The following is a 20,685-nucleotide window of genomic DNA, read 5'->3' as shown; positions in this document are numbered from 1 at the left end:
CAGGCCTCATAGAGAAAGAATAAAGTCAAGTCACCATCAGTTGTAAATCTTTAAAGGTTACCTTTCTAGTCTGACCATGGTTATAACTGCAATGAAAATTATTTCGTGAACATTATTTTTGGGCTTGTGCTAAAATTTCTTTTTTAAATTTTGAGTTTGAGAATTCTTTAAAACAAATTCACAACCAAAAATGTTGTCTTCCCGTTGCTGTGGAAAGTTCTTGAATATGAAAATTGTCTTTGACTATAAAAAAAAAAGACACATTTTGAATTCTTTTTAAATTGGAGGGTTATTAAAAGTCATTGGACACGTTTTCTGATTTCTAACTAATTACCCAATACAACAATACTAGTCAACGTCTTATGCATTTTGTTCATGAAAAGAAAGTTTTATTTCAAATAAAGAATGAAAGAAAACAAAACAGACACAATCAACAAGTGATCAGGCGTGAGTTGCCTGATGCAGATGATAAGAAAAGGTGGAGCAGAGGAATGTGGTTAAACTGTAAGATAAGAAAAATAGAATCAAGTCAAAGTGAAACAACATTCAAGTACTGTTTTTATTATTTCCAAACACCCACCAGTTCCAACATTCATCTTTCAATACAGAGTTTTCCACATCTGTAATTATTGCTTCAGCTGTTATTATGTTGTTGTTTTTTTCTGCGATTAGAAGCTTATTATCAGGATTGTTTAGTTTGACAAACCAGGCCAGTGATACTCACTCAAGCTGTTGGCACTCAACTGTCAAGTAAATGGTACAAATATCTAAAAAGAAAAAGGAAAATAAAAACTCAAGTGTCCAAAAAAAAAGAAAAAAAGAAGCTAAAATAATGTTCCTCAAGAAACAATTAGGAGCAAAGAAAAAAAAAAATATAATACTTGTAATCATTCATACATGAATCAGAATAAACCGTCATCTCCAAAACAATGGAAAAAATATATAAGCAGAGTGGAAGTTTAGTTCATTTTAATGGGAAATACCCTCAGTTTAAAGATTGAAATTGTTACCACCTCGGTACAGGACAATCAGTGTTAGGAATCTACTGTAGAAATGTATGATCTTATTATCACCTGCATTTTCTTATTTGAAAATTATAAGAGCAACTTAAACAAGGCTCATCTGTGCAAAAACTCCTCACACAAATCTAAAGTTACTGTCTGTGAAGCTGCTTCTTGTGACATTATGAATTCAGGTCTGAGATCTGAGCTTCAAACACTGATGATCTACCAGAGGCACAACACAGATGAACCTTTAAACTGAGCCGCATTTCCCCTTTAAGGCCTCCGGGAGGTGCTAACACACCAACGAGCACTTGAGGTTCCAGTAGGGCCAGGAGAGAGAAGAAGGAGTGGACAATGTTTGAGGAGGTCCTGTGTGTGTGTGTGTGTGTGTGTGCACGCGTGTGGGTGTGAAATGTTTGCTTCTCAGCCACATCTACTACAACAGCTTTACATATGGATTTCAAAATAAAAGTGACAAACATTTCAATTAGCAGATTCGATTTAAGCCTCAAACCTTTTGCTGTGTGGACTGACTTTGTAGGATTTGACTGGTTTTCAGCAGTAAGGCATATTTTAAGGCATTTACAGTCAACTTCTGTAGCAGCTGGAAGTTTTAATGGACAAACAAAACAAGTTAAGACTGTCACTGATGATGCAGTAACATGAAGGCATTTCTAATTTTTTTTTTTGCACTTTAAAAATGACTACTTTTATCAGATGATGTCCTTTTATCTGCAATTCCTGGGGTTAATTACCACTTGGAGCATTCAATTACAGATTAGAAAAGCATGCAATTCTGGACTTTCAGGCCGTCACTCTTCTTCGCCACCAGAAACTCTGAAAGTTTACGTGCAGCAGAAAGTCCAGCTCTGAGACTTCTGTTTGTCTGCAGCAAAACTCATGTTGTGTTGATTAATGATGTTAAAATTCCTCGTGTAACACCTTCAGTCAATGCTCTATATTAGGTTGTATGTGGTTGTTAGCTTTCAGGAAAACACGTACTGGATCTCCACTGACAGTGTGACTCACAGCTCAGTGGAGCTGGAGTGTTCGGTTCAGGATGGGACGTGTCCCCAGCGAGACGTCAGGACAGAGAAGTTAAAAAAAAAAAGAAAAGAAAAAAAAAAAAGTGCTGTTATGTGCAAATGTTTGAATTGCCAAATAATCACCCTCTGTGTTGTCACGTGAAAACCCTGTGACTTCAACACGTTTTTCATGTTTCCAGACATTTGAAGGAAATTCTGAGGTTTGAATTATTTATTTCTGACATTTTGGAAAGCAGCATTTATCACATGACAGCAAGGAAGTCAGGTTTGTAACTTGTAACGCTCATCTCTCTTGTTGTTAGATTACTGCAAATACGCATATTCATCATCATTAACTACTGCATCATGTACCTGTCTTTTATACTGCAAAGCAGATGTCAGTTAAGCCCCACTGGTTACCAGTTCTGGTCTCTTTCTACTGATATAGATGAAGTCAGGTTATAGTCACCACTGATTAGTAGATATGTTTTTTTTTTTGTTTTTTTTTTAACAACAACACTGTCGACTGTTGAACCTCTGGTCTACGAGGCTGCAGGGAATGTAGATCAGCTGGATCATGTCTCCGCTTCGGGCATCTTTAAATTAAGCACCATTATTTTTTGCTTAAGGACTGTGTCCTTTCTCTCGTTTTAATCCGACTTTGTGCTGGTAACAAATATCACTGATGATGCCTTCTCTTCTGACTGTCCAGATTTTATCTTCTAAATGTAAACTCTAACAGAAGCAGAGGTGGAAAGGATGCGATTACACCAGTATGTGTGTTATGCTTCAAAGAATTATTTTTCTAACTTTGGTCAGTTGTAAATGTGATGACAGCAGCTTGCTCGATTTCAAACTTTTTGAAAGGACTTAACTACTTGGGTTTAATTGTGATTAGAATTATAATGGTTATGATCTAAGCAGCCATTCTCTGCTTCTGGACTATGTTTCCATGATAGTGGGTCAGTTTGCAGTGGAAAAGACAAAATATCAGAAACATGTTATTTTTGTTAATATTGAAAGACCTAAATTAGTTCTCTAAATTTGATTGGTGCAGGACTCACATCAACGGCAAAAAAGGAGTGTGATCTACAGCTGTGTTCACTGAACAAACACATTTTTTCCCTCTGAAATTTATTCCACGTATTTTATACAATTCTTTAGCTTGAAGATGTTTATAATTTGTGTTGGAAGCTTTTGAAAGCTTAAGAGAGTTTCTGAGGTGGTTCCCAGGTTCAGCTGTAACCGTGACTCCATCCACTGTCTGTATCTTTAATCTGAGATTCAAACCTCTCTACTGCGCGACCTGCCTCCTCCTATTAACAAAAAGCCTGTTTCCTGGTTAGGCGTGCTTTTCAAATGTGTTAGTTTTGTTATGGCGACACGTATCTATGACGAAAAATAAAGCCTGTGTCCGTTCCAACACCACACCCGCATTAAGTCACTAAGGCTGAAGGCACTGTTAAAACATGTGTCTGCCACATCCACCTTCACACCCTCCCCCCTCCCTTCGGTACTCCCTCCCTCTGTTCCCGTCTGGGTTTATCTCTTCCCCCCCGTCCACCTCCACTTCCACTTCCTCCTCCTCCTCCTCCTCCTCCTCCTCCTGTGGCGTCTATAGCAGGACACAGCGCTTCTTGGGTTTGTTGTCTGGAGGCTCCAGAGCTGCCAGGATGGCCTCATCGAAAACGTTCTTCAGTCCCCTCTGAGACAAAGACAGAGAGAGAAAAACTGATGAGCTTTGTTTGCTCGTAAAAATAAAACAAAGAACTGAGTGGAAACGCCAGAAATAACAAGAAAAGACAAAATATAGCAAAAATATTTTTCCGTTTGGCTCAGGTGGAAAAGTTCATCATTAAAGATAAACTGTGATAAAGGCTGACAGAAAAATGTTTTACAAGGACACTTTGACTCTGTCGTGCCCGTTTCTTCTTCCTCTACCGCAGACAAAGCGTTCATGTCATTCTGCTACGGATCATCACAGACCTGTATTCCATTAGAAAACATAAAGTATAAAAGGAGCAGATGTGTCAGGTGAGTACAGAACAGCTGGTTTTATTCCAGACAGGAGCTCTACGAATCATTCTGAAAGTCCTTCAGTATCTTTCAGTTCTCTCTGTTGAAATTTAGCAACTTCATGCAACAATCTAAAGGGTGACTGATCATCCTCATTCAATGACATTGAAACTCACTATGAGGTCTGTAATTTATTATTTCAATCACTGATTAATCTGATTAATCTGCCAATTATTGTTATATATACAGTACATTTGGAAGCTATTTTCCTGGGCATTTTATGTCTTTATTTGACAGTGGCAGTTACGACAGACAGGAAATGTGGGGAGAGAGAGAGCGGGGGCGTGACATGCAGTAAATGGTCTGGTCAGACTGGAGTTGAACTGGGAACTTGCTGCTCAGTGTTTTTACGCCCATGTGTTACACGTATTAACCACGAGTCATGATTAGGTTGATAAAAAAAAAAAAAAGAAGAAATTAGTGAAGAATGTCCCTCATAGTCATCTAGCATCCGGTGTGATGTCTTCAAATGTCATGTTTTGTCTCATCAACAGTAATTCATTGAAAAGTAAAACAATAAAAAGCAGCAAATCTTCAGTTATAGAGAGTGAACAATCAAATGTTTGGCATTTTATCTTGAAAAACGGCGTAAGCAATTAATCATTATTAAGACAGCTGCAGACTGTAAGACTGTAAGAATCTACAATAGTTGGCGTTGCCTCTTTTGTTTGTGCAGCCGAGTTTTTCCTCTCCCACCCCGGACGAACTGTAACTGATGGAGACGTTTGTCAGAATTTTTTTCTAAATAAATAAAAAACGTCAGAATATTTCCTGTTTATTCTGACACCGTGCAAAGCAAATATAAGACGTGATCAATCAATCACTGTCTGCTGCATTAAGTCAGTCTAATCCACACCTGTCTCTTCTTGCAATCAGTTTAGTAACTAGATGTTTCCACACTAACTAAACACTTGGCTTTTGAAACCTGAATTATCCGCTTCTTAATTCACAAAAGTGTGTAATAAATTCTTGTGACATTGTTATTGTTGAAGATATTTCTTTTTACTGTCTTTTAATGACCTGCCTACAAGAGAACAGCTGCAGATTCTACCTGCGTGAGAGCTGAACACTCCACGTATTTGACGGCCTTGAGCTCTCGAGCCAGCTTCTCTCCGCTCTCACAGGTCAGGGCTCGCTGTTTGTTCTTGGCCAGTTTCTCCAGAGTGTTGCTGTCGTCTCTCAGATCCACCTGAGTCCCGACCAGCAGGAATGGCGTCCGCGGGCAGTGGTGTGAAATCTCTGGCACCCACTGTGAAGACAGATGTCAGATTATGTTGGGGCACAGTTTCTGTCTCTAGCCATCTAGCACAACTCTGCTCCAACATACTGTTCTCTATTCCCCTAATGTTTTCAGTTTTCCTGCTTGAGGAAATTTAATTTATAATAAATAGTAATTTCACTGTACCTGTGCTGAAGGTTTACTGCAACTACTGAAAATCCCTGCTCCAAATCTGGATCATTGATTAGCTAAATGCTAATGGAAAGCTAAATCATCCACATGTGCAGAGATGTTGACAGTAACTTTCACACACTGAGACAGTAAATAAGTAAGAAAGTTAAACTTAAAGTTGTTTCTGTGGTTGTTAAACAGCAAAACAGTTCGAAAAAACAACTAGTTAAAAAACAGATTGTTGTTCTAGTCCACTTTTTAGAATTTCTGTCTTCCTCCCTGTGGGATTATTCATTTTATCTTGTATCCGGACACAACACAAAACTAAACAGGAAATTATTGGTTATTGAAAAGGTGACCAGGTGACAGAGAGTGACTAAACAAACCTTCTCTCTGACGTTCTCAAAGGAGGAGGGTGATACGACGGAGAAACAGACGAGGAAGACGTCGGTCTGAGGGTAGCTGAGGGGTCGCAGTCTGTCGTAGTCCTCCTGGCCTGAAGGGGGAGACAACAACAACAAACTCTGATTAACAGCAAACAACAACAAACACTGAACGAAATGTAGCAAGTAAAGCTAAAATACAGAGACAGCGCTTTTACAGCTGAAACAAGAGCATCCTGAGATTAGCTGATGAAACCTGCTCCAGCATTTTAGCTTTCTGCTACTACAACAGATACTCCATTAATATCTAATATTAATAATGCTCTATTAATTAATATTAATCAACACACAACCTTATAAACTGTAAGCAGGCTTTATTTTTTACCTGCAGTGTCAAACAGTCCCAGAGTGTATGGCTCCCCACCGATCATCACAGTCACTGCATAGTTATCAAACACCTGAGAGAAAGAGAGGGGTGAGGAGAGAGGGGTGAGGAGGGGGGCAGAATGAGGAATAATAAGAAGGTAAAGGTTGGAGAGAAAGACAGAGAGAGAGAGCACAAAGGAAAGGGGGGAAACAGGAAGTACATATGTGAAAAGATGTATGACTTAAGATCTTCTTCAGAACAAAACAGGAAATATTTTTCTCATTTTTAAACACACACATTGTTCTGTACTTGTACTTGTAAGGACTTTGAATGACATGAAGCATTCACTCCTTAAATTTAAATCTACATAAAACAGTCTTTGAAGAAGAAGTGAGGACCAGACAAAATGTCTTCACTTTCCAAAAATGTCCATTCTGTCAAGGTCTGAAACTCATGCTTGACAATGATGGCAGCACACACACGTGCGCACGCACACACACACACACACACACGGTTTCACATCACTGTAGCCCCCCCATTGTTGTTTTCCCCTTTTTTGTACAAGAAAGGACAGGAAGTGTTGGAGTAGCTGGTTCTTACTTTTGGTTTTAAACCTTAATTATGTAAATTCACAGAAGTGTGTAGGTGTGTAAATACTGGGACAATGCAACAATATTTATCAGTGTCTTTTCCAAAAAGATAGAAAAAAAAGTTGTTGTTTTTTTCTTTCAAACTGATCAAGATTTATTAACAGTCAATTTATTTCTCCAAATATTAATAACAGTAATCTATCTATGGGTGTGTTTTAATATTAAAATAAAATTAAAGCAAATCAAGTCTGCTTCTTCAGTAGCCTGATAATCTGAATTATTTATCATTTTTTTCCCACTTTATTCATTCAACAGGACCGATGTGTTCATGTTCGCTGTTACGGGATGGGGTGTTTTCAATAATCCTAAACAATGAATAACACATGATGCAGCATTTGTGGGACGGATGTGTCATATTCAGTTGATTCATAAATTGTGTAACTGGTGCTAGGGGCAATTAACACTTTTCACAATAAGCAAAGACAGGCTGATTTAAGCGCTGACATTTCTGTAAATGGAGTTTCAACAACCTGCACAGCTGCGACAGTAACATCCACACTTGTGGTGATTAATCAGCTGCTATTGTTTTGGCTTTGGCGCACACACATACATACACACACACACACACACACGTGCGCACACACACACACACACAAACACACCCACAAACACAAACACACACACATGACCTATGGTCTTAATTCTGCCTACAAAGCTCCGATTATATGGTCAATTATTTCATCATCTGTGGGAAACAACAGTCAAGGAGCTCAACCTCAGACCTGCTTGAATCACTGACCACATTTAGCGATGTGGGCGTTTAGAGGTCTGCAATCAGGCTGCTGCTTGATTTCACAGTAACAGTGGTGTGTCTCTCTGGCAACATAAATCTGACAAAATCGCAATTATGTTCTTAAATTGTTACTGGCTTGTGGGAATAGGGGACATAACCTGTTTCCAAAGGTAGGGCCTCAATAACTAATAAGGCATGTAAACGTATTATCTTATTCAATTCAGCAGCTAAATTGACCATAATCAAGTTCAAACCATTTTAAATGTCTGTAAATATCCACATTACAGAACGATTAGAGAATCCGTGTGGTGTTGAAGAATGTGAACAAGCTGAATGCTGGCAAAGGGAGTACTGCTGTGGTGCTGTTCAGGTGAACAGACTCGCTCCCCTCCTCCCTGTTTCATCAGCGTCGTACCTTCAGGCTGCTGCCATGTGCAATAACAAACAGCACGGCCCCGACGTGCCTGCTAACCTCAGCTTTGTGAGCGGGGCGGTGAACTGAAGCAGGGAGGGTTTTATAGTCGCTGTGCCTTGCTTGAATACACAGCACGGCTTCGACATGTCGACCTGCTGTGGCCCGCTGTAACCTGCAGACACCGTTTGATTTTAATGACGCTCCGTAAGCACAGGCAGGCTCCGGATGAACTACAGGATGTAGCCTGTAGGATAGGAAAGTACATCAAGTGTTACAAACATGGATTTAAGCTGTGTTTCCTCCTGTATCTGTTTGGTCTTTATTTACAGAGGCAGGCTCACAGTGGGTGACTGGAAATGCTGGTTGCACAGTTTGTCTGTAGCAGCAGCTATCAACACACTGAAAGCTGGCATCTTTAATCAGATAGTCTCTGATTTAAATGATTATTTTGCCAGTTTAAGATTTTCTTTTGGCAAGTTCTTCTGCACTTGCTAAATTAGAATTTTGGACGAGGCTAGATTACCAACCAGGCAAAGTGGGCAACTTCCCAGGGGCCTCAAAAGCCTCAGATTTACTCCATATGATTTGGGGCCATGTAATTTGTACCACTGAAGTAGAATATTAACAGTGACAGGTCCTCCATGTTGTTGCCTTCTCTTGTCAAAATCCACTATTAGGACCTTTATTGCTTTTGTTTACGTTTGCTGTAAAGTTTTGTTTTATGAAACTGCAATTTATTTGTTTTAATTATCAAGTATTTTCATATTATGATTATTTATATTTTTCAGATTTATAATATTTTCTTTGATAATAATTGATTGTTTAGTCTATCAAATGTCAGAGAATATTCACCGAAGTTCAAATGAACATAATTAAATGTCTTTTTTTCACCTGATCAACAGTAAAAAAAAAAAAAAAAACATTTAGGATTTACTAGCATTGAAAACTGGGGGACAAACAAATTTGAGAAAAACTAATTTTGGCATTTTCCTTTAAAACATGACAAACAATTAATAAAATGTCAGAATAGCTGGCTGATGATTTTCTGTCAGCTGGTGAGGCATGCTATCGGCACCAGCACTGAAAAGTTCCAGCATCTTCAAACAAAGCCTCATCGTTTTAAACCTGATTTCAAAATGAAAGTTTCATCATTTAGGGGCATACATTTATTGGAGTTTAATGAGAAGATCCATACCTGTCAATCATACCTGTCCAGAGTTAAAACCAGCATGGTCCATAAGGCTGTACCAAGCTAATGCTAACATGCTCACAATGAATGCTGAAGTGCCGTTTAGCTGTCATGATTATCATGTTGACCATCATACTTTAGGCTGTTAGCATGCCATCATTTGCTAATTAGCACTAAACACAAAGTGCAGCTGAGGCTGAAGGGGAATGACGAGAATTAGGTTGGCAGGTTTTTTTTACACAAAAAAATGGACAAATTAAAATGTTGGCCCTCTGGTGGTGCTAGATCTCATAGGATCATTTAAGTTGTTAAAATTCATCCTCAGGGGACTGTAAACGTCTGTATAAAATTTCATGGTAATAGCTGTTGAGATATTTCAGTCTGGACCAAAGAAGTGGACCAACCGACTGACAGACATCACCATCCTTAGAGCTGTGCTGCAAGCATGACTAAAAAATATATCATCATAACAACTTGCAGGTTTTGTTTTTCCAGACTAAGAGAAAGCTTTGGACTTCACTCAGAAAGAACGACAAGACAGTTCAGGTTGTAACGCACAAACATGCACAGCAACATACACACAAACACACAGAGGACGAAGTACAAGTCAGTTCAAGTTTAGCAGAAACATAGTGTGATATGTTGAGGCACGGCGGAGGGGTGAGGCACTGAGACACACACACACACACTCATAGAGTTCAATAAAAATACAAGCCACACACACACACACACACACACACACAGAAGCAGATACAGTTTTGTGATGATAATGTGTTTGGATGGAGCTCAGACTACAGAAGCTGCTGGAAACAGTCTGATCACAACACAGACGAGTCACTGTGGAAAAGAGCTGCAGCCACACAGAACACAAGCCAGAGAGTATTTGTGTTATTTAGAGCTGCAAAGGTCCAGATGAAACGTTACAGATGTGACATTAGATTCTTGTGAGGCCACATGTTTTTGAGGAATTATTTCCTAGAGGAGACTTCCTCTTCCTCTCTCCTGATTTGTTATTGTGGTGGCTGTCAGCTGACTGACAGGAAACAACACAAACACACAATAGCGTTAAGACGAAATAAAAAGTTTGTGTATGTTCACAGGTATGAATTTATTTCTGTAACAGCTGTTCACACTTAAGGAGAATGAGCAGAAGTCAGTGTCTTCCTCTACTGATATCTGACACTGTGCTGAGACTGCCAGAAGGATGAAGAAGAGGATGACAGTGTGTAAAAACATTAGCAGCTCTCGCTAAATACAATAATCTTTTTTAAAGGGCGAGCAGCTGAAAGGTTGAAAGTTTTTAGTGTTCTGTTCAGCGCTGCTGGTCAGTCAGCTCAGGGCTGCACGACAACGAATCAAATCATCAGTTGTGATTGTTGGTTTCAAAGGTTTAAGATAAATCTACAATATTTGTCATGGGGACAACGGGATACAACAGGCAGGAGCAGGATGTTAAGTGTGCAATAAAAATAATAATGGGTCACAAAACAATGCGACAATATTCATTTATTTCAAGAATAAAGTTTTTAAAAGTAAAGAATTTTTTAATTGTTCACTATGACAAAGTATCAAAATAAACATCCCGCAATAATAAAACTTTTTTATTTTATTATTTTTTAATTATTTGTTATTTTCAACTTTTGCTTGTTGATAAGACAAGAATGATTCAAACTCTCCAGAATAAAGTTGATGTTTATGACGTTTTTCTTGAGATTATGACTTTATTCTTATAACGTTACAACTTACTTCTCAAAATATTTCAACTTTATTTTTAAAGTACTGTAACTTTATTCTTTTATTATATTACAATATTATTACGTATTGTGAGTAAATGTACTTTATCTAGTTGCCCATTTCAAATAGTAAATATGAATAAGTGACATGTCTCCATATTTAAATCCAACTATGAATTTATCACTGATGAAAAACCAAGAGTGTATTGACACATTTAAAGCAAATGGTTAAAAACAGTGGTAGGAGGAACGAGGTGCGTGAGACAGTCAGACAGGAAGAAGAAGATAAAGCTGAGTCAGCACTGTTGGTTCTGTAATCCTCTGATCACACTGTGCTGACCACTGACAGATGGAGCGATGTGGTACCAATAGAAAACAGTAGAGAATTACTCATCAGTTAGCAGCCACCGCTCGGTGAAGCTGCCCATCAATTGGGGATACTTCAGATATTTCCAGCAGCACGGTCCTGCATGTCAACAGTCGGTCAGCTGTTTTCTGACTGTCCCAAACCAAAAAGTCAGAGTTTGCAGGATCGATGAGGCTGAGGCGACAGTCTGGATTTTATATCAGTCTCCAGAGGCTTTGAGGCTGCTGCACCCTCATTGTGCTGCTTCAGCATGACACAACACTTCTGAATAGTGAAGAGTCAAACAGGAAGTGTAGGGAGACAAACTCCAGAGGATCTCAGATGATGTAACTTGCTGGTACATGAAAGTAAACAACTGTACATGTACACATACATATACAGTCCTGTGCAAAATATTAAGGCACTTTAGATGTTTAGATTCTATTCCATCATCAGGAGGTCTCAGATTCATTCTGCAGCAGGACAAATGAGCCCAGAACTCACAGCCAGAGTCATAAAGAACAATCTTCATAGACAAAAAGAACAAGGAGTCATGCAGAAGATGGTCTGACCCCCACAGAGCCCTGATCTCAACATCATGAAGTCAGTCTGGGATCACATGAATCCACAGAAGAACTGTGGCAGATGCTGGAACAACCTACCTGCCAAGAACCTGAAGAAGTGAGTGCAGGTGTACTGAAGAGAACTGGTGCTGATTTGATTTGTTTTTTTTTCTGTTTGCTGCTCTTTGTATGAAGTTAACTGATCAATAAAAACTATTCATGACATTATTTTTGAAAGCATGTCCTCAGTTTGCTTGTAGGGCCAGAAGCTTTCGCACAGTCCTGTACATACACATATATAAACCCACACAAACACACAAAAACAGGCTGCAGTCCTAAGAATCCACCCAAACAGCAAGAACCAAACACACTGGGAAAACATCACCAACACACTTGTGAGTGAGAAAAACAGCAACTTCTTTTTTTCAAATGCTGTTCCTGTTTCATAAATGTATGTCTCTCAAAAGCACAGACATGGTCCAGCCTTCTGACAATGTAACATTAAAGGAATTGTTCAACATTTTCCTTGTTTAAAATGAATGAGTTTTAGAGATGCCGAAACAGATTGTGATAGTTTTGGAGAGAGCAAGGCCAGCTGTTGCCCCTTTTCTAGTCTTTATGCTAAGCTAAGCTCATCATCCCCTGGCTGTAGTTTCATATTTAATGAGCAGACATGATAGCGGTATCAATCTTCTTCCTATCGGTGCTCTGCACAATTTTTATTGAAGGTAAAACCAAATGTTAGTACATCTGAGAAGTGAGTAACAATCCCTCATTGAACAGTAAGCTGTGTGCGTGCTGTACAGCAGTGCTGGTACTGGTTAGATTTACTGTAAAGGCCTTTTTAGTTTCGGTGACACTACACCGTCCTTTTCATGTCTGTTCAGTCCAGACAAACTATAAACAAGCACAACTTCCTGTGTGACAGGAAACAGCTACAGGTGTTAGCTACAGAGTGTTCAGAGCAGTAAATGGAAAACGTTATCAGAGATATTATTAGGGAGGAAACAAACTTAAAGAAGAGAAAAGTCCCCAAAGATGGCTGTTGTATGACAAGTCTCGCCCCGCCTCTGAAACATCCAATCATGTGCCTTATAACAGCCGATATCAAGCCAATCGTGTTCTTGCACTGATGCAAGTGCACAGATGAGGTTTACAACAGTTGTAACAGTAGTGTAGTAGAAGTCTAAACCTTATTTTGGGGCAAAGTCACCAAACTATTCAAGCAGTTTTTTAAATCAGGTTTGAGGTGATTTTGTACATGTGGTTTTTATGTCCTGGTGACCATTGAAAGTGACGTTATGGCTCTCTCCTAGGGATGGGTACCGAAACCTGGAATTAAAAACGGGCCCCCGGGCTAAATTTTTAAACACAGGAGTATCGATAAGCTCCGACATTATCGGTGTCTGCTCTCAGTACTTGAGAAATTAAGAAAATTTATTGCGTCATATGATGCGACATTAAAGTTCTCGCAAATTTTATCTCGCCAACTCCGTTTCTGATCAAGACATTCGTCTATGAACGATGCATTTTCGCTGTTCCTAATCCAGAGGAGAGACTTCTCTTTCTCTCTCTCTCTCTCTGACCCTGGGTGTGTGAGGGGCGGGGGCAGCTCTGGGTCACCCTGGAGTTAATGTTAATCGAGTATAAATGAGAAAAATAAGCAATATTAATTCTGTTCTTAGTTTTTTTTCCCCTTACAACATAACAAAAAGCACCGATAAGAGTACTGTTAAAGTACAATGGTATTGATAAAAGCAGTAGTACTGTTAAAGTCTTAACGATACCCATCCCTACTCTCTCCCCTGGTCTTGTTAGCCTGAAATAACTGCCTCAGGGCGGTGCCAAGATGGCTGCCGAGTGGCAAGACCCACCTATAAGGACTTTGACGTAACTACTTCAGAGTGTCACTTCTATGTCAGTCATGATCAGTTTGCCGCAGTGAAATGAAAAGTGTCAGGTGATTTGTTTGCGTTATTAGTTCTACTCACCGTGGGGACGTATTCAGAGGGAAACTTGTTGGTGGTGTAGGAGATGAGCAGGCAGGTCTTCCCCACCGCACCGTCACCCACCACCACGCACTTTATAGTCTGCATCTGAGGAGGAGGAAGGTAGAGGAAGAGTGAAGGTGAGGCAGGGAGGTCAGGGAAAGAGAAGAAGGTCATTCACACTTTTTGACTGAAAAGCTCTAATTAGGCGAGGAGACAAAAACCGTCCATAGCTCGGGCTGACGTCGGACTTCACTACTACTTTTTGATGACTGACTGAAAAGTGTCAGTAACTTTAAGTATCAAAAACCGTCAAGTACAAAAGCTGGCATCAAGTGCTTGGTCAGACTCTTGTACAAGAACTTTGCCTGAATAAAACACTGTTTTTGTTTTATGCTAAAACAGATTATACTACTCCTACATGTAAATTATCAAACCATAACCTATCTGAACCATTCATTTTATTTCATCTAATGGTTTTATTTACATCTGCTGAATTTAAGACACTTATTCCAAAATACATGAATAATATGAAATTTACTGATGGAAATTAGTTCAACTGATTACTTGAGTAAGAGAAATTTCATAGTAAATTATAATTTGAAGAAGTAAATTCTAAACAGACAAATATTTGATAATTACAGCTTCACATATGGAGAGAGGTTCTTGATTTTTCACTTTCATATTGGTTGATTTGAGTTCTCTGCAATTTGTCTTTAAGGCAGTAAGAAAGGAAAAATAAGCAATTTCAACACCCTATAACTTGTAATAGGCACTTTGCTTTTCATACTAATATACAACTACCAGAATAATCAAGAGGATAATCACTGGATTAATTGGTAATTAAAGTAATCATTTGCTCCAGTTGGGATTTAATAATTAGATTACATAATTGTGCCAGAGGCTTCCTTTTCAACACTCAACCAAATGAATCTTTTTCCTTTTCATAAGTGAACACTGTATCCAGTGTTGCGCAGTTTCTGTGTTTTATTTCTTTGCTCTCAAAATGTCCCAGACACTCTTAAAATCCAAAATCACAGATAACATTTGCAAGTTAAAAGCAGCGTGTAAGTGATTATTTATTGTTTTAAGGTTAAAAGTATGATCTCTCCTTTTTCGTCCCATTTGAAACTTCTGACTTTCGCAGAACTGACATGATTAGTCAGTCACCCTACAGGGACCTGACAGAAAAATAATGTTTTAATAAACGATTAATCCTTCAAGTCATTTTTAAGCAGCTTCTCAAACGTGAATATTTGGAAGTTTTCTTAGTTTCCTATGCTTTTAAAATGAATCAATTTGGGATTTGGACTCTTGGCAGGGAAAAACATGAATTGAAGACTTGTCAACTTGGGCTTTAAGAAAGTGTGATGAGCATTTTCTGACATCTCATGGACCAAACAATACATTTATCAATCAAGAAAATACTTGGTAACTAAAGCGGGTAGCCTGTATACAGATAGTAAAATTCCTTCTCCACTTTTCCTCGTCTTGTCTTGTAAGTTTCATGTAAACAAGCTGCAGCCTTCTGTCTGTCTGTGTCAAGGTTACCTGGGGTGACATGAGCATCTGTAAGCAGACTGAGTGAGAGACAGTTGATGGAAACAGTGGTAGCTGTGTAATGCAGTGTTTACTACACACTGTCTGGAGATCCTGTGACCACCCTGACGCCGAGCAGCTCGCATACCCACGCTGCTGCTTCATTAAGGGGCACAATGGTAAAGGGGTATGGTCTGCCACTTCATCACTGGCTCTTTGTTTGAGCCATTTGGCAGTGGCAGCACTCAGCTGAACTCTGATGAGTCAGGGACAAGTTAACTGGTCATCTGCAGGGACGATGACACCAGTTATGTCAGAACAATTCACTCCACAGTGATCATTTTTAATGCGGCGGTTAGTGGCAGCCATGTCTTTTAAATGCACTATTGTTTCTTCTACACACTATTATCTTCATCGAGGTGGTTCTGTTTTGCAATCAGCAGCGCTTGGAGATGCAGAAAGAGATTATTTTCACTACTGGCTCAGCATTTATTTTAATTAATGAACCACTCTTTAACTGGATAGGGGTTAATTTTTTTGAAATTGAACAACTGCTCACCAACTCTTATGAAATTTACCAGCGGCTTACTGATGAAAAGATTAGATGATTAATCGATTTGTGCAATGACAGAAAAGTAACTGTGACATAAATGTGACATAAAATGTCGCACTTGTCATTTTCAGATTCTCAAATGTGAGGATTTTCTCCTACTTTGTTTGTCTACAACTATGAACTATGATTTAAAAGATATCAGGTGAAAGTAATTTTTCAATCCAAAAATAAATCAAACTAATTTAGGATTATATTCTTGATTAATCTGATCCATTGATTTCTTCACAAAATATCTGAAAATATAATTACCAGACCCAATTTTTAAGAAATGTGAATTTGTCACCTTGCACTCTGGGGAATTTTAATGCGCAATTTTACACTATTTTGACATTTTATAGACAAAGCTATTTAACCAGCAGTTAACCGAGAAAATATGTAGATTAATTGATGATGACAATAACTGCCTGCAAGTAGCCTACTGCATGTATCTGCACCACTGAGGCTGTGAAAACAAATTCCACCCAGAATTTCAAACTCAAAAATAATGTGCTCACTGTTATACAAAAAAACAGAGAAAAACTAAACGTTCATGTGTCTGAGAAGCTGGAACCAGAGAATGTTTGGCATTTCTGGTGGAAAAATGACAAAAACAATTCACTGATTATGAGAATAGTTGCCAATTCATTTTCTATCAATCATCTTGCTGATAAATCAACCAAAACATTTTCAGCTCTAATTAACTTTGATCTACAGCCAAAAAATCGAAAGCATTCCTTTCCAGCTGCAACTAATGATTATTGGCATTATCAATTAATCTGATCATTAACTTCTCAATCAATTAGTGTATAAAATGTCAAAAAACTGCAAAAATTACCCATCGAAATTCCCCAAACTCCAAGGGTGACGTCTTCAAATATTTTATTATGTCTGACTTACAGTTCAAGCCTGAAGAAATTTTCAAATTAAAAGGCTTAATTGATTATCAAAATACTTGCAGTTTAATTTTCCATATATCATCTACTCGATTAATTGTTGCAGCTCCATAAATTCATAATGAAAACAGCAAGTAAATCGTCACAATGTTAGACAGAAGCAAACGTTTTGCATATGAATCTATATATGTACATGAAATCAATAATCAAAACTGGAATCAATCAATTTTCGGTAAGATATTACTTATAGGAAAATAAATAAAAGCTGTATTTCCTTCAACATTGCTGTTAATTGACTGACATATCGTATACGAATTTTAATAGTCTCACAGACGGCTAACTTATTTATTTTTGTTGTTAAGCCACACATTGTCTGATATCCATCTCATTCGAAACAAGTTTTATTTCTTTTCGCTCACTTCCGCATAGAAAACTGTGGCGATAACCTACAAAAAACATAATTAATGCCTTTCTCGCAGATCAGCTTGTCGGTTAGTTTGTTTGTATATAATTAAAAGTTATTAAAGTATGTTACAACCTGTTGACAGGATTTATAAGCAACTAAATGTTGAAAAGTTCACTCCTACGAACCTAGCTAACGTTAGCGAAGTTGGGTCGGTAGCTAATTTACATCCGCCAGACCCCCACCCACAACAAAAAGGCCTGTTTGAAATGAGTTAAAAATAAACACGTTCACAAAATAACACCTTGAAGGCCTACATAAGTGTTGCCTAAGAGACAATTAGCCTTGCTGTTGCTGTGGTTAACCAGTGAAAACAGACCGGTAAATTTCAGCAGAGATTTAACAGCCAAGCTAGCGGAAAGTTAGCTAAAGGAAATGGTTTGTTTTGACAGCTGCCGGTTAGCAGAGTTAGCCGTCGGCGGGCTAACAGTCACAGATTTTACAATGACAAGAGTCACTCTGAAGAATCACAGTATTTCAGCGGTGATATTTCAGTATTTAACGTCGGTAAATCACAGTTAAAAACTGTGACAGTTCCTACCTTCTCTGTTCTCAGCCGCCGGAGTGCTGGTAATGTGGTGCGACGTTCAGGTGCTTCCTGTAAACTCCCACTTCCCCCAGTGCGGAAGTCGGAAATGTTACTTGTGGTATGTTCGAGTTCCTCTGGTTTTATTGTTGCTAATAAAAGTAATGACTTGGTATTTTCAACACGTGGTGTCTGGTTCACGTTATTTTCACAAAAAGACAAATAATTTCACCTTGTAAATTCAAAAAAAGAATTTAACCTTTACTTTTATATCATTAAAACTTATGACTTTAAAAAGGCTTTAAACCCCCTGATTTTTTTTGTCTTATTTTTGTTTACATAACTGTTCAATTTGCTTGGTATCCCTGTACTTTAAGTCCCCTATAAAGAATTTTAAAGCAGTATATAATCAATCAATGTTTTATAACATACTATGTAGTTGTAAACAGATTTAATTGTTTATTAATCTATTTATCAACAACTAAAATCCTGTGGGAACAGAGTGGAGGGTGGTTTATAGACTGATATGAATTACAATATAGGCCTAGTAAAACACACTTGTAAGAGTACAAAATATATCTTCATAGGAGAATGTCATGTCTGCCTACAACTACATTATAGAGCAAGGAACCATTTAATTGTGTAGATGCACTTACAATATATGGCCAGATACAATATTACAATAACAATAACAATAACAATTATGGCCAAATTTTCATTTTTTGTTGAAACTATTTCAGAAAACTAATTGGCAGCTGTAGTTTGTGGTGCTGTTGAATTGTTTTAGATTATCCTGAGAGGTGTCTTTAACATTTTGTCCACCCCCATTTAAATTCCAAAGACTGAGAATAAACCTCTATGTGGCCACAACATGATCTGTTAGACATGTTTATAACCTTGTGGCAGCAGTCTGTGTTTTGCTCTTTCTCTCTTTCTACATGCCAAAAATGCCCCTGTACACAAACCAGCTCCATAAAGAGCTAGAAAGAATTGTTACCACTGCTCAAGCTGAAGCTAAACTGTGATGATAATGTCCCAATTAAGATGAACAAAACTATCAGGTTTGAATGGAGTTTCTGTGTTGAAGCATGTAGAAGGAAATATGAATCAAAAAAATGGTGGAATAATAAAAAGTCTTTGAACCTAAATAGTTGTCCCAATTTGGTGTGGTAGAACAGTCCCTGAAGGCAGCATCAGGGCTGGTCTGGTCAGCAACATCTGTGGATCTATTTAACATTTACGTTGGTTCACTTCAGTTTTTAAACCAAATATTTTTGATTAAATGCTCTGGTTATTGCTCAGCTGCTTGACATAAATAATTCGCCTTTGATTTGATTATGTATTATAACAATTATCCACTCATAACAGTAAACATAACAAAAATGGATATTTACAGTATTTCCACAGTCATTCTGATGCAGTGTCTATTGAGTACCGCTACAGACTGAAAGACAGGCTTGTCTCTGAATGACCACCAGAGGGAGATGAAGCGCACTATTGGTATTTTCAGGGTTAACGCACTGCATTGTTTACAGTACCGACATGCAGTTTTGACAACCTGAGATACAGGGCATTCATTTGATATCAGCTTCAGGCATCTTCATAGATTATTGTTCAACTGTGGATAAACAGTTCACATCATATGTGTGTGTACTGTATGCATAAACTACATATAACTGTGATTCTATCCTCGAGTTTTCCCTTGAATGACTACAAAATGATAAAAATAACTTCATATTCAGGACATATTTTTTGTTGAATATTGTAGGAAATAAAAGTAGAAAATAAAAGAGATTGTCAGGTGGTTTATTTTGGTTAAACTAAAAAAGGAAGTGAGTGTTTAGGATGAGCAGTGATAGCATGTTCATCAACTGGGAATCAGTGGAACAATATGAAAAGCAGAGAGAACATAAGAAAGACCCTCTGTATTATGTTCTTTTGTTTTGGCCGGCCTGGGCAGCAGGGATGTGCTGTAGGTGGAGGGGGGATCTTGCTGAGGGAAAGGCCAGTCGACCTTCAGTGGTAACGCAGCAGAAAATGAGATAATTACAATGCAAAGCACTTCTCCATTACCCTTTCCCTCCGGATGGCTTCTCTCTTTCTCCCACTTCACAAGCATTTCGTTGCACTTTGGTCTCCTCACCGCTCTTCTCTTTGTTGCTACCTCCTCGTCTCTCTCTCTCTCCCCCTTCTCTCTCTCTCTCTCTGTATGTGTGTGTCTCTATCAGTCGCTCACCCGTGGCTAACCAGGGGGATGGATGTCAAGGACGTTGTGCTGCTTGTCTCCCAAAGATAATCCCATTAAACTCAGGAATTTAATTATAGATTATCTCACACACAAACAGACATAAACACACACACTCACACACACACACACACACACACACACACACACACACACACACACACACACAGGCATACACACATGCATGCACACCCAGAAACATGCACACAAGTAGACTTCCGCACTTGCCTTGTGCACACAATCCAGGTACACACAAACACATGTGCATGCATAAAAATATAAAAATGCAGAGACTGCTTCGCCAAGATAATACTCACTAATGCAAAGACATTTTAACCCACACAAAGACATGTAGACACACACACACACACACACACACACACACACGCTAAACACACACTAGCTTCACCCTGTTGCCCTGTCAGTGTGTATCAGTGTCACCCTCCAGTCGGCATTAACAACTTCACCAGTCTGTTTTTAGAGCAGCAAGGACAGAGCACTACGCGACTCTGCGCTACACAGAGGAAGTAAAACAAAGGAGGTCACAGCTCCACAGAGCTCATTG

At 38.5% G+C, this 20,685-nt stretch overlaps 1 protein-coding gene across 1 annotated transcript; it reads right to left on the bottom strand.

Moving 5' to 3' along the window:
- Positions 1–367: 367 nt before the first annotated feature.
- Positions 368–17,953, bottom strand: LOC111233205 (cell division control protein 42 homolog). The gene is made up of 6 exons (XM_022760966.1): positions 17,891–17,953; positions 13,866–13,970; positions 6,264–6,336; positions 5,882–5,991; positions 5,157–5,354; positions 368–3,734 (listed from the first exon to the last, which is right to left on the bottom strand). Exons 2-6 carry the CDS (start codon positions 13,968–13,970, stop codon positions 3,645–3,647), a joined length of 576 nt encoding a protein of 191 aa, XP_022616687.1. The 5' UTR covers positions 17,891–17,953; the 3' UTR covers positions 368–3,644.
- Between the last annotated feature and the right edge of the window lie 2,732 nt (positions 17,954–20,685).

Source organism: Seriola dumerili, unplaced genomic scaffold, assembly GCF_002260705.1.
Source record: "Seriola dumerili isolate Sdu_G_001 unplaced genomic scaffold, Sdu_1.0 BDQW01000381.1, whole genome shotgun sequence".
NCBI lineage: Eukaryota > Metazoa > Chordata > Actinopteri > Carangiformes > Carangidae > Seriola > Seriola dumerili.
This window is presented reverse-complemented; position numbering and strand designations above follow the sequence as displayed.

What these genes read in the sequence shown, in the direction of transcription:
- LOC111233205 (XM_022760966.1), bottom strand. Translation starts at nt 13,970, where the DNA reads ATGCAGACTATAAAGTGCGTGGTGGTGGGTGACGGTGCGGTGGGGAAG. An exon ending in GGGACTGTTTGACACTGCAG is followed by an intron (nt 5,992 to 6,263) that starts GTAAAAAATAAA and finishes CTCCCCCTTCAG; the next exon opens with GCCAGGAGGACTACGACAGA. An exon ending in TTGAGAACGTCAGAGAGAAG is followed by an intron (nt 5,355 to 5,881) that starts GTTTGTTTAGTC and finishes CTGTCTTCACAG; the next exon opens with TGGGTGCCAGAGATTTCACA.